This window comes from Microtus pennsylvanicus, chromosome 17 (assembly GCF_037038515.1).
Source record: "Microtus pennsylvanicus isolate mMicPen1 chromosome 17, mMicPen1.hap1, whole genome shotgun sequence".
Classification (NCBI taxonomy): Eukaryota; Metazoa; Chordata; class Mammalia; order Rodentia; family Cricetidae; genus Microtus; species Microtus pennsylvanicus.
Window position 1 is genome coordinate 7,344,942 of NC_134595.1, and position 14,441 is coordinate 7,359,382.

The window sequence follows — 14,441 nt, forward strand, 5'->3', positions numbered from 1 at the left end:
TTTTCCATATCAGATTTTAACATATAAATGAATAGTACTGTTTTCTACCTATTGCCCACTGGTGCATAGTTACTCTGTTAATATTCTATTTCTTCATCTCACAATTTGATTGTATCTCCCCAAAATTCATGAGCTCTGATCCACAGAACTATTCCAATATTCTTGGGTTCTTACTACTTTATTTAGAATTTTCTACTCCTGTCTTAATCATGTTTCCTGTCTAAATATTATCTTAAATACATTTAGTTAATAACTATGTAAGCAATTAATTAAATTATATAATGATATAACTATAATTAAGCAACTATATATAATTCTTAGTTATAGTAAGTAACTATAGTAATTATTATATTTAATGATGATACATTAAATGATGATACAATAAATCTTATTTTGACCAAAATTACCACATGTGGAAAATTTTAAGGTCACATTTTATGATCTCCAGAACAGTAACCAAGATGTAAATATTATGTAGTCACTTCTCAAACTGCAATTAGACTTCAAGATCTATAAAAAATCTATTTTACCTTAAAACTATCTGTTATTTTTTATGGAATTAAAGTTTGTCTGCTTTTCAACTTGCTATCCAGGACTCCAGAAAGAAAGGGAAAGCTAATTTCTATTTCTTTATTGGCCTCTAGCATATAATAAAAGCTTAAAATATCATTTAATAACTGATTTCTGCCTGTATCTTAATAAATCTTTCTTCATGTCTCCAATGAAAGCAACCTAACTCCCAAGGACATCTGAAGGCCTAAAGAAATAAAGCCTGGATGGATGTGTACAAAGAGTTCTCAGGGCTAGAAAAGCTTTTAAAGAGCATATAATAATTTTAAAATTTATGTAAATCAACCTTCCAGAGAAGCCCTTGTGTGACCTTTCCCAAGGTGCTGCTACAAAATGCTGCAGTGTTCCTGAGTTACCCAAAGGTGCTCAACTAAGGGGACCAGTGAGGACACAAATCCAATCAAGTCTTAAGCTGTCCTTACAAGTGACTCTGAGGGACAGCGGTGACACATGCCCATAAATAATGCTGTGCTTGTTTTGCTCTTGTTGTGGCCACCACATGCTGTCCCCTACCTCTCACAGTGGCTCTACAAGGCAGACATTAACGTGGTTCCCTTTTTAGAAAGCATGGGGTCTTAAATATTAACAGTTTGCCCAAGATCACATAATTGTTCAATACTGAAGTTAAAATCTGGATCCAAACTAAAAATCATTTCTTACTTAGCAAGTAATGATTACAGAGTTTTCTTTGGATTCAAGGATGATTCTTCAAAGCAGTCACCAGGTGATGTAAAGTGACCTTTAACTCCTTCTTACTTTGTGCCCCGACTAGTCCCTGGAGAAACAGTTCCTTCAGGCGAACAACAGAATGTTGAACGGTTAATAGAGGCAACTTTGCACTGGGAGGAGGTCTTCGGTTGAGGCAGGTTAACCAACATTTCTATCACTCAGAGATGTTTTATTCCTGAAGTGTGCTCTCTAGGGCACCATCCCACATCTGCTTCTTGAGTTTGCACACAAGAGGAGGAGGACCAGTTGGGTAATGTTAGGGAAGGAGAGATTCCACCTCTCTCTATTAAAGTGGATGATAATGCGGCTAGAACCCCCTAGTCCTTTCACGCTGTGCCCACATTGCTGTATTCTTTTTGTCAACAGTGTGACTAATGGGAGAAAAAAAACACCCTCATGATTGTGGAGTGATTCCCTTCCCCTGTTTCATTTGGTCTCTATGGAAAACCTATGATACGGGAAGGATAGCCATCAGTACCCTTACTTCACAGGCAGAAAAGTAAAACACTGAAAACTTAGTTAATTTATGCAATTGTCTTGTATCACCATAAGCAACTACAGACCATGAGCTCTTGGCTCCATGATGCACAGGCTGACAGTTGAACATAACCAGAAGGAGTAAGGAGCCTTCAACTATTAAAAAGATAAGGGCCCTCTCACTGTGGGCTCCGCATTATTCCTCAGAAACAGCTTATTTATTCTTATATAGAAAGAATTCTAGTTTTTTGGGGGGGAAATCCCTGTTTTCCATTCTCCAAAAGTAAGAGAGACAAAAGACAAATTTCATAATTCATCTCAGGAGAGCTTCTGGATGAGTCTCAGGAGTCTAGCTGAGTATATATTGAGTTCTATACAGTCTACTTTCTTGTGGTTACTATGTATATTGCAATATGATGGAAGTAGACCTCGGGAAGTTTTTCTCCAAAAATGCCAATTTATTACCATAAGATTTCCAAGTTCCAGACTTTGATCAGTTCCAAAAAGCTAATAATCATCTTTGCCTGGTGGTATTATCAGAAACATACTGATAAGGATAGTCGCTAAGAAAATCTATTTGTGTTCACTGTTGGTCTTCCTACTGTCTCTCTCTAGGTTGTAGTTCTGAACATTATCAAGGATGTGAAAGTATGTTTTAGAATAAACACATTCAAATTCTGTATTGTCATAGGATGTTCAGAATGAAGTTTCTTTCTGTTGGTTCATGTACTAGGTTTTTATTTTTTTTAAATATATTCTTTAACTTTATTTTATGTACATTGGTGTGAAGGTATCAGCTCTCCTGGAACTACAGTTACAGACAGTTGTGAGCTGCCATGTGGGTGCTGGGAATTGAACCAGGGTCCTCTGAAAGAGCAGCCAGTGCTCTTAACCACTGAGCCATCTCTCCAGCCCCTGTACTAGGTATTTAAAAAGTGTGTTTGTTGAACTCTTGACAACTTTATTTTCTAAATTGATATAACACACAATAATTTTTTAAAAGATTTATTTATTATGTATACGACATTCTGCCTCCATGTATTCCCGCACACCCAAAGAGGACGCCAGATATTATTAAAGATGGGTGTGAGCCACCATGTGGTTACTGGGAATTGAACTCAGGACCTTTGGAAGAGCAGCCAGTGCTCTTAACCACCGAGCCATATCTCCAGCCCCCAACACACATTAATTTTATAAATAGAATTCTAGTATCAAAAAAGCTTGGTGGCAAAGTCAACAGGCTTCTCTTTCTTTCTCAATCACGGTTACTAGGATGAAAATACACCTGTAAGCAACCATAGGCTTGCCCTCACTATGCTCATCAAAATCGTCAAGTCTTTGGGATGTGCCTATGGTTGTGGAGAAGGACACCGGGGGCTCTCTGGAGATCGTCTGAGACACCAGGTATTCCGAGAGAATGTAAGAGAATTAAAGTAGATTCCATTTACTCTTTCTCTCTCTTTCTCTTCCATACTTCCAAATGAGGAAGGAGTCCTTTGACAATGAGGGTCAATGTTCCTGAAAATATTGTATTTCATAGGCAACCAACGCCATCTTTGGGTGAGAGGATTCCCACAAGGCATCCCAAAGCGTCTAAAACTGAGGCTTAGGAAAGCCGGTCTGCCTCCTGGCGATTGCAGGGCATTTGGAAAAGGGGCGCAGAATCAGAACATCTAAATAGAAGTCTGAAAGAACTTTGCACAGATGCATCATTTAGTAAACATCTGGTGTTCTGTGCAGAGGCTCCTTCGATCATCTGGGTAACAAGGAAGCATTTCACATAAGAAGGAGGGGTCAAAGGCATTGATATTCTTATTTAGAAATGGAAAGTGGCCCTTATTGAGACAAAACAGGACTGTAAAAGTAGCCAAGCATCCGGCTGCTTTGCTTGAGAATGCCCCTCATCTTCTGTATGTTTGAGCTCATGTTTCTTTGAACTGTATGAAACTTGAAACTCTGCATATGGGCTGTCACTGGACTGCATGCAGTAAGGAAATGTGTTCTATTATAGCTCACGTTCAATTGCGTCTACCAACTGCTACCTTCCCTCTGACTTGAGCAAGAACCTGCCTCCAACAAGCCTGATCCAGGCTAGTTGCCTCATTTCTACATTGGAACTAAAATTATAAGAAAATATTCTTTGAAAAAGAAAATTTCATGCAAATTTGGGCACAAATCTCTTTGGCATATCTTTGCAGAGTTTTAGGATCATGTCAAAATCTGATGCCAGCCCATTTTCTCTGGTGTAGGTTTTGTCATGAAATGTTCATACAGAATTAGCATGCTAGATTTCTCACTTAATGTATCATCTACCATCCATTGATTTATCCATTTCTCTTTCTTTTATATTCAATTATGTTATAGCATTTTGATTTATTTTGTGTATTTGGGAGGTATGGTCACAATGTTTAACTTTTAAATTCCCCAACTCAGACATTTTGACCAAGATCTAGATTTTGAGACCAAAAATTTAAAAATATTAAAACAATTAATAAGGCAATAAAAACTCTTGTATCAAAATTCTGTCACAACATGAATAAAAACTGTCAAAGTTAATGAAAACACACCATACCTCATACAGAAGACCAATTTTACTTAATTCAACTTAAACTATAAAAAGAAGCATCTTACTGTAGGTGTAAACTGGCTTTGAGAGTTATACTCTGTTTTTCTGAATTGATGGAAAACACAACTAGTTGGGTCAGAAGAGAAGTTGCTATCATTACATGGCCAAGCATACCTTGTGTTTCTGAAACTGGCCAGCCAATTTTATACTTGCCTTTTTAACCTGATTTCTTGGTCTTCTAGACCTCTTTTGCATTCTTTATAGATATTATATGCACAAGTTTGAGAGACTTCCCCAGGAAAGTGTCTAGCTTCAAAACTATACTTTTCCAAACATAATCTTTCTTGAAAAGTTAAGAATATATTCACGTTTATAACAGACTATTGGATCAGATAGATAGATGGATAGATAGATAGATAGATAAATAGATAGATAGATGATTGATAGATAGATAGATAGATAGATAGATAGATAGATAGATAGATAGATAGATATTATTGTAGTGATACTCTCTAAGTGCCTAATGGTTCTAATACCCATAATAATCCATAAGTTATTAAACTAATATTGTTAGTAGTCCCAAATTATTGAAAAAATATGTCTTCTTTTATATGTCTTCAAAATATAAAAAGTGTCTAAAGGGTCTAACACACAATCTCTCTAATGATTTACTAGTATTTCAAATTATTGAAAAGACATTAATTAATGTTTTTATATTTCTTGAAAAAATAGGTTGTTTACTCAGAGTAAGAATTTTTACATCTGGAGAACTTCAAACTCTCATAGCATTGTAGATAGATAGACTTGTAGCTTTCACAATAGAGATATGAAACTATACCTGCTTGGTGTGCTTAATACAGAGCATGAAGTAATTTGTACTTTAGAGGCTTGTTTTTTTTTAATTCCCTCTATAAATATGACGGTGAAGATTTTATAAATCATGTACGGAATGATAGCTGCATCGGTACAGTGCACATTGTACTTAAGCACTTTGTAAACATCACTTTATCACAAAGCAGCATCTATTTTATAAAAATAAGACAAATAAAACCATGACCTGTTTGAGATAATGTAAATATAAAGCTCTCTGGAATAAAAAAAAAACTCTTGATTTCAAAATCTTCTAAAATAAAGTGAAGGAATAATGAGAAAAAAAATTCTCACTGATACAGATGGAGAGATTTTAGCAGGATCATACCAAAAGGCTTATCTAGTGAGTTACAAGTTCCTTTTACTCTATTTTTTTTCCTTTTAAGTATCCAAGTATTTTTCCTGGGTCACAACCATATCAAATAGTAACACAACCTAAGTTTTCTACTGGGTGATTAGTAAAAACTCATCAATAGGATTCCAGTTCTCAGAGATCTCCTCCCTCAATGCCAACAGCCAACTGCAAAGTTTTCCATCCTCAAGGTGGTCTCCCCTAGCTGCATCTCCTTTCTTGATCTTTTGGCCCTTTCTCTCAGCCCAGACACCTCCGCCATTTCCCCATTCCATCCCATCTTCAGGACTTCTCTTGTGTCTCTTTTGTTCATATAGCCTTCTTCGAGGCACCAGTAAATCTCTAGTATCAGTCATCTCAACTTCTTGTTGTGAGTGGCTGGTATCTAAGTATAGTTCCTTAGGACCATCCATGTCTGAAGAGTTAATAAGACTATTTCACAGAACTACACCTCAGTAGGAGTGACCCTGATTTCTGGTATTGACTTTCCCACAGCACTTACAGTATCAGCTTAGACAAAACCCTTGATTTCTTTCTACCTCACTTTCTTCAACTGTAAAAAAAAAAAAATCAGGAAATAATAAAGTAAGACCTGGTGCCTTTTCATGCAAGAAACGTGTGTTTTACAGCAAAGCACCATACAAATGAGGAGGAAGCTAGCAGCCTCCCAGGGTTCCCAGTAGTATGAGAATGTTGTGTCTGAAACCTCTGCAGACAGTGACTGGGACTTTGATGCTGTGGATGGTAGGAATTATTCTCTTTTCCTTTGCAAGGAGGCAGACTTATTTACTAGACTGTAGGAAATATACTGTTATTTTGAGCAGAAGGATTATGTCATGAGACCAAATTATACTTATACAATACTTTCTTTCATGCTCAAAGACAAACACATAATATATGAATATAATATTTTATGCCTCTTATATGTTCCAAGAATCTTTTCCTTCTTGGGCATATAAGAGGTCACTGTACAGCTCAGCTGGTTACAGTTCAGCTGGTAGAGTACTTGCCTAGCGTCCTGAGGAAACACCCAGTAGCACATTAGCAAGGTATGATGGTTCACATCTATAATCCCAGAATTCAGTAGTTGGATGCAGGAGGATTAGAAATTCAAGGTCATCTTCACCTAAGGCCATACTGGGTTACTTGAGGCCCTATCTCAAAACCGAATTAATTAATCAAAAAATGTGAACAGTCACTGGATTTCCACTCACTACTCCTGGTTTTTACTCTCTAACTTCAAAGTGCCTGTTCAGGAAACTTATGTGCTTTTTCCAGTTGCAGAAAGCCTTTGAGGTTTTCTAAGAGTAGACAATATATTCTATGAGTTACTTCAATTTTAATCTTCTGTTATTTTTAATAGTTCTTAAAATCTTGACCTTGGTGAAAAGACTGAGTTCTTCTGGGACCAGCCTTGAACATTAGCTTTGGATTTTTCTGAGGAGTGGCTTTTCACGAATACAAGCTCCTTCTGACTGCCTAGTTGTCTTCTGCCCACTTCTTATTCATATGACTTGGCCTAGCATGGAGAGGACTGGGTAGCGGTATGAGGGAGGGGGAGGGAGTCTCTGCCCTCTGCAACTTTTGTCTCATACTAATGGTGTCTGGAGCTTAAGCTGGTACTTGTGACTTTTTCACTTTTCTTCCTTCATTGCAGGCCCAGAACTGCCTCACTAAGCTATACAAGCTAGATAAGATGCAGTTCCGACAAACCATGAGAGACTATGTGAACAAGGACTCTCTCAATAATGTAGTGGACTTCTTGCATGCTTTGCTAGGATTTTGTATGGAGCCAGTCACTGACAGTAAGTAAAGCCACTCCTGAGTGTGAGGAGCTGCCATTGTGAGGTGAAGCAGGTAGTGTTTCCCTGGCACACTCAATGTCTAGGGCTAGAACTCAGAAGAAAAATATTTATACATGCCTGTTCACATGTGTTCCCGTATGCATGTGGGACTGTGTGTAATAAAAACAAAGAGATGCCTCTGAATAATTTTATGACACATGGTATCCTCATAAGGTAATTTATCTCATTAAATAGGAATTTTATCACGCTAAGAGAAAATATTGCTTCCTTGTAGACCCCTTGAAATAACCATCTCCTCTAAGAGAAAGTTTAATCATTTTAGAAATTTGAAAACATTGAGCAAGGATTATAGTCAAGATCTTTGAAATAATTTACAAATTATAAGCTTAAATCTCTCTCTCCTTTCTTCCCTCCCTCCTCCCCCCCCTCTCTCTTCTCCCCATCTCATTTCTAATTTGATGGAAGAACTCTAAGCACAGATTTCAGCATTACTTTCAGTATTGGTCCAGACAGTGAAGGGTTGATCATCTGAGGATTCTTGAGACAGAGTGAGTCATAGTGACTCAGACGGGCAGCACAGCACAGATCCTTATCCATCACTCTGAGAGCTGTATATATTCTTCCCACAATACACAGTTGGCTCCCATGTCATAAAGATTCCTTTTGCAAAGCCACAAAAGGCATATGTGTCTTCTCAAGATCTGTGGGTATGTCAAAAAAAAAAAAAAAGGTCTAAAATACCATGGAGGTTCATAGCCTTTTGGTCTCCAGCATTTTCCATGCCCTGTGTTAAGGAGGTTGTGCTGAAGGAGAGTGGAAGTGGTTCCTCCCCACATGTGCCCAGAGCTTCTGGCAACAAATGCTAGCAGGATTCAGTTTCCCCTGACCTGCAACAGTTCTTCTACAAGAACTCCAACACTTTGGCCTTGCCGATAGCTCATGCTGACCAATCTCATGCCCCTTCTGACATACTGGATAATTTCCCCTAAAAAAGCCAGAGTTCCCCACCACAGAAGGTGCAGTCACATTATATTTCCTCTGTGGAGAAACCAGTAAGTTGGTCTCTCTTCCTTCCTTCCTTCCTTCCTTCTTTCCTTTCTTCTTTTCTTTCTCCCTCCCTCCCCCTCTCCCTCCTCTCTCCTCCCTTCTCTCCCTCCCTCTCCCCTCCCTTCTCTCCCCCCACTTTCTTTTGACCCCCTTTCCTTTCTAAGATTAATCAACCCAAATGCTTCTCTGCCAGGGCCACATCACAGCACAGACTGTGACGCAGACTGGTTGTTTTTCTAATCTGCACAGGGATCATTACACTGGTAAATCTTAAATCACCGTGTCTGAACTTTCATGCAGACCTTCCCAGTTTCCTAGCTGCCAATCAATTCCTTACATCCTGTGGTTGCTTATTGCGTTTAACACATGCCTTTGTGTTCCAGACAAGGCTGGATTTGGAAATAACTTCACCACAGTGGACAACAAATCCACAGCCCAAAATGTGGAGGGCATTATCGTCGGGGCCATGTTCAAGTCCCTCATCACACGCTGTGCCTCAACCACACATGAGCTACACAGCCCTGAGAATCTGGTGAGAAGTGTTCTCCCATTGCTAACAGCAGCTCACATCCTGTGACCTGGAAGAAGGAAAACTGACATCTAAAGTCACAGTATCCACTTTTTTCCAGTGTCACCCCATCTCACCATGGAGCCCTAACTTTCTTATCTTCCTTTTCAACCACACAGGCTTGTGTTGAGCATGGTGACACGGATATGGGTATTTTTAGCCTTTCAGAAAGAAGGAGATAGATAGAATATGTTATGTTATTACAAGAATTATTTGAAATTGTATTTACTTTCAAGAATTCATAAAAATATGCTATTGAAATTTGTTTCACTTTCTTTTATTGAACATTATAATCTTTATCTCCTCTGAATAAAAGCATGTGGAAATGAAGTTGCAAGTAGTGTGGGAGAAAACTATTATGAAATGTCCAAGTCCTTCCAAGAACAGGATGTCTTGAGATACTCAGTGTAGATACAAGAAGACAAACTTGACACAGATAGGTGAATTCAGGCCGCTTTGAGTACCAAAAGAGCATTCCTCCTACTTCTGTTAGATGCTGTGATTTCTATATCGAAATGAGCTCATTTACACATGTGGACCTAGCTGCTGTTTTACTAAATGGAGGGCATTATTTTATATTATCCTAAACTACAAAGTGCTTCATTTTAGATAAACATAATTTTCATAAACCAAATGGAAATTACTTTTGCTACGGTCAATGGCAACCCTGCAATGTTCTTGGACCTCAAATGTAACACAGACACCATTCATACATTCGTTTTGGTTCTGGCTAGACATGATATTTAAAGCTCATTGTGATGCATGTGAGTTCTTACAAATCTTAATTTATAACTTCATACATAGAAGAAATATTAAATTCTTTACTTATCCATAGGCTTACCTTTGCCTATGAACTGCTATCCTAGCAGAATAACTTGAGTCCAACGAGTCACTCTTAGGTTTTCCCCTCCACAAAGTCTCAGGCAATGTATCTAGAGTGAGTAGAACCCGGCCATTGTCAGGAGCTGTTTACGACAGTGCTCCCTGCTGATGTGTAGGCCCTTGCAGGCCCTGGTGAAAAGAGAAAATTTGCTCTTAGCTGTCTTTCTCTTCCATGGATGGGCAAATGAAGAACTGAGCGCAGGACTCAAGGCCCTGCTCCCCACAGGACACAACGGACATTATTTCTGTTGTCTATGAAGGTCCTTCTTCCTTTCTGAATATCATGAGTATAATTGTCCCATTGTAGTAGGGTTCTGAAAAACAAAGGTATCAAGGTCATTTTTTTTTAGGTCCTTAAATTCTGTTTTACCACAAAGCTGAGGCAACTACCACTTTAAAGAAGGGAATCATGGAACAAAACTTAGTATCTCAAGGAAAAATAAGTATATACACATTTTTTAAAGTTAACCCACCACTGTTCTGGCATTATAGGCCCCTCTGCACAATTTTAGGTTCGTGGCCATAGCACACTCAGTGCAACTACAGCATACATATCATTTACTATGTATGTCCAGGAAAGTTCATCATCCTCACAATGTCAACCTTCATTAGAATTATATAAATGAATTACTTTACATAAAACCATAATAATCCAGGCCTTATGGAGAAGCTGATTAGGGGCTAAAGTTTCCATTCTAAACAAAATTCTGGTTACCTTTTTTTCCCCTCTTCACCTCCTCCTCTTCTTCTGGCACAATAATGTTCTCTTTGGAACTCACAATTAATAGAGTAAACTGGGGCGTCCAACATTTAAGAGCATAGACTGATGTCTTCCAAGTGGTATAGCTGACTATGAATTTGAAGCTTGCTCTCTATCCTCTCCTCTACTGAATATGTAGAGTAGCATTCTCCTGTAGGAAAAATGGGAACACCAAACACATCTGGTTTTTGTTTTTTTGGTTTTTGTTTTTACTTCAGCAGATGGTACTATTTTTTATTATTTAAATAATATTATGTTTATTTCTAACAGTGAGGGACAGACACAGTGGGAAAGGCATGTCTGCTGAAAGGGGAGGAGATACATGGAGTTTATAAAGGGTGTTTGGAAAATGGGAAATTAATAGAGTTTCAGAGACCTATGTACCAGTGCCTAGGTTCTTCATCATGCGGTTGTTGGTCCAGACAAGGCCATTTTATCTTTACTCTGCTTTGCTCTGACCACTAGGATGTGGGTGATAGTGGGTGAGTGAGCTTGGCTGTGGGCAGTGAGGGGACAGGGCTGGGATCTCAGCATAAAGTCTTGGTCAGGTCTGGCAGAGGCAAACACACCCATTATTGCAGGAGTGTTTTGTATTCCTCCTTTTATGATTCTGCTGCTCATCAAAACCCACGCGACTGACTTCTCTCCCCAGGACATCTCACCAGACAGCTTTCTGGTGACCTTGACTGCTCCCAAACCTTCTTCTTGCCTCCAAACAGGGACTGTACTGTGACATCCGCCAGCTGGTCCAGTTTATCAAAGAAGCTCATGGGAACGTCTTCAGGAGAGTGGCGCTTAGCGCTCTGCTTGACAGCGCTGAAAAGTTAGCGCCAGGGAAAAAGGTGGAGGAAAATGGACAGGAGTCTAAGCCTGCAGGTGGTAAAAGGTGGGAAGCTCTTTGGATATTAGTGTTTGTTAACCGTCAGGAGGACGTTACCCTTCAGCATGCTGTCCATGTGTCTCCCGGGGTGGTACAAAGTCGGCACAGGGATGGTAAAGCTATCCGATACAACTGGTATCGCTCACATAGTCTGACTGAAGCTTTAATATAAATGACTTTTTAAGGTGGAAGCTTTGGGAAAATTGGGTTACACAGATCTGCCACATGGGTATAGATTAGTGTTTTCATAAATTATCACGGCAGTGGCTTTGTGTGAGAGTTAGTGTTCTATGAACAGCCGACTCTTTTGCCATGTGATGCCCTGTAACATCCTTTCCATAGCAACATGGTAAGAAGCCATCATCACCTGCCTTTGGTTTCCCAAGCCTCCAGAGCCATGAGTTAAATAAACCTCTTTTATTTATTTTTTTAAATGGAACGAGCTCATATACTCAAATTTCACTCTGTAGTTCTTAATTGCATTGTAAAACTTTATCTTTGCTTTAGTCTTTTTAAAATATAATTTATAATTTTACCAAGAAAAGAGAAACAATTACTGACACCATGTTCTTTTGTTCAGTAAATGGTGTTCTAGAGGCAGTGAAAAGACAAATTGCTGGACTGAGACATAGCTCAGTAGTAAAGTACCTACTTAGCTTGTACAGTATCCTGGATTCAGTTCCCAACACTCCAGGGAAAAATTGCTACGCAATACTGTGTTGTTTATCTTTCCAGTAATTGTGTGTTTATTTCATGCCTACTGTATGTTAGACAGCCCTTACAAGGATTAAAAACCTCTAGACTCCAAGTTTTGCTTGCATGTAATGCCCCTGTTTGCTGTAGTGAGATACTGCTGGGGAATCAGGTCTGGTAGTAAACTAACTTCCACACAAAATGGGCTCATGGGGAGAAATGCTAGCAGGCAGATGTGTTGCCAGTAGCCAACGGTTCCCTTTGGAGAGCGTATGAGAGATCACACAGTGCTGACCTGCTCTGTTGTGATTGGTGCCATTTGTCTAGGTCGGAGGCAGGAAGCATCGCAGAGAAGGGCCAGGTGTCCTCTGCTCCTGAGGAATGTCGAAGCTTCATGTCTGGGCGCCCCTCACAGACACCTGAACAGTAAGCAGAATCAAGTTTGTCATCAATGAAGAGAATTAGGCACTTCACATTGAAAGAAAATTTATTTTCTAAACTACTTTTGGGTCTTTGTTTCTTACAATTATATTCCCAGTGCCACCGATTGGTCCTGGTGAGGCCAAATAACAACCTTTGTGCCTGGAGAAAGGCTCTCTAGTTGGATTTCCTTCTTGCCTTCCTTGTACCTCCGCCTTTCACTCAGCAGCAGTAAATATGAAAATTGGTGTGCATTTGAGCTGCCATTTATTTCCCTGTTTAAGGGTCACAACTTTAAAATGGATAAATTGCTCCTCATTATTCTCAATGAATACTCTTTTTTTCTTTTAGAAAAAAAAGGGTATGTTTCAAAATTGCTGAATTTCAACTGAAATGTAGACTCTACTTTATGGTACTTCGGTCTTAGACCCATTCCAGTGTCTTAACATCAATATATCTATGGTTTGTTTGTATTTAGGGACAGGATTTCTCTGTTGCTTTGGAGCCTGTCCTGGAAATAGCTCTTGTAGATCAGGATGCCCTTGAACTCACAGAGATCCACCTGCCTCTGCCTCCCAAGTGCTATTAAAGACCTGTGCCACCACCACCCAGCTTTATCTCTGGTTTTCACACCGATGAAAGTCAAAAGCATCTTCAAGTTAGTGCCTCAGAAGGTGTGAGGTTACTACAGACATTAAGTGCACAGACTAGGCCCATGTGAGCATATTACTCATTTGTCTTTGGGAATTATTTACACACACGTAGAGTGATCTACATTTCAAACATACATTATTGTAGGTGTACAATTTTGCTTCCCACAACCCTATTTAATAATATTATTGTTCTAGTAATTTTGCAAATATTCTAGGTATTAGTGTATCCTTCCTTCATAACAAGGTAAATTATAGGTGAGAAGCCAATATTCATCAAACATAGGAATATGCAAATGAGTTCTTCAAAACCATGAATGTCCACACAGTTCTTGTGTGCTTCAGAATCATAGAAATTGTGCCTTTTTGCAATTAGTTAAGTAAATGGGCCCAGTAACCACATGTATTTATTGATAAAGGTATAGCACCAAGATGGAGCTTCACTCATTTTAGATAATATACATGTTTCCAGAAGAAATGAATAATATGCATTCAGTGTATGAAGAACGTGCAGTGCTCGGAGGATGGAACCTTCAACTTTCATTAAGCTTTCATTTCACTTTCTTTAACTTCTCTCTTCAGTATTAAACTTCAAGTTTTCCTTTATAGAAATCCTCAAAGACATGACAAGGGTCCAAATTTAGCTCCAAATAGAGCATAAAGAACTGGTAAAATAAATTTCATATTCAAGTGGCCAGAGGACTCGTTAAAAGACATTAGAGGAAACATGATTTTTCCCCCAATTAGCATTGGCAACTATTGAAGTAATCTGATAAATGAAAATATCCTAAAAGATAATTTTAATTTTCAAAATAAAATTGGCTATGCTAACACATTTTGGGGTTCATCTAGAACTCCAGATATTCTCTTTTTCGGTGTTCTGTAGATATACCAAATTCCTCTACATTTGGCATATGACTGTTTTAACATGCCTTGCCATTGATATTTCTGCTTGCAATAGTGTCACAAATCTTCAAATATGGAATTTTTCCATCATTTAAATGGGTTCAAGAAATGAGCACACGAAGAATCCTTTGTTTAGAGAAAGGTGCCAAGTTCCTCTGCTAGTCTTGGCTCCTCCTCTACCTCGGTTCTCTTCTCTCTCTGCTCCCCCACCCCACTCTGCCACCATTCACCTGCTGTTCCTTCTTCCTAAACACCCAACATTCCGA

The 14,441-nt window shown here is 38.8% G+C and overlaps 1 protein-coding gene across 8 annotated transcripts in view; it reads left to right on the forward strand.

Annotated features, from left to right (window-relative positions):
* The window catches only part of Unc80 (unc-80 subunit of NALCN channel complex), a 173,199-nt gene that overhangs the window by 35,777 nt on the left and 122,981 nt on the right, over window positions 1-14,441 (forward strand). For 6 of the 8 annotated variants that reach the window (XM_075951959.1, XM_075951963.1, XM_075951960.1 and 3 more), the window contains 5 exons: window positions 3,049-3,195; window positions 7,222-7,369; window positions 8,800-8,948; window positions 11,346-11,512; window positions 12,527-12,625. In XM_075951959.1, coding sequence (XP_075808074.1) covers window positions 3,049-3,195; window positions 7,222-7,369; window positions 8,800-8,948; window positions 11,346-11,512; window positions 12,527-12,625 — 710 coding nt within the window. The remainder of the gene's footprint in view (window positions 1-3,048; window positions 3,196-7,221; window positions 7,370-8,799; window positions 8,949-11,345; window positions 11,513-12,526; window positions 12,626-14,441) is intronic. The other 2 variants (XM_075951962.1, XM_075951966.1) reach the window with 1 other exon arrangement.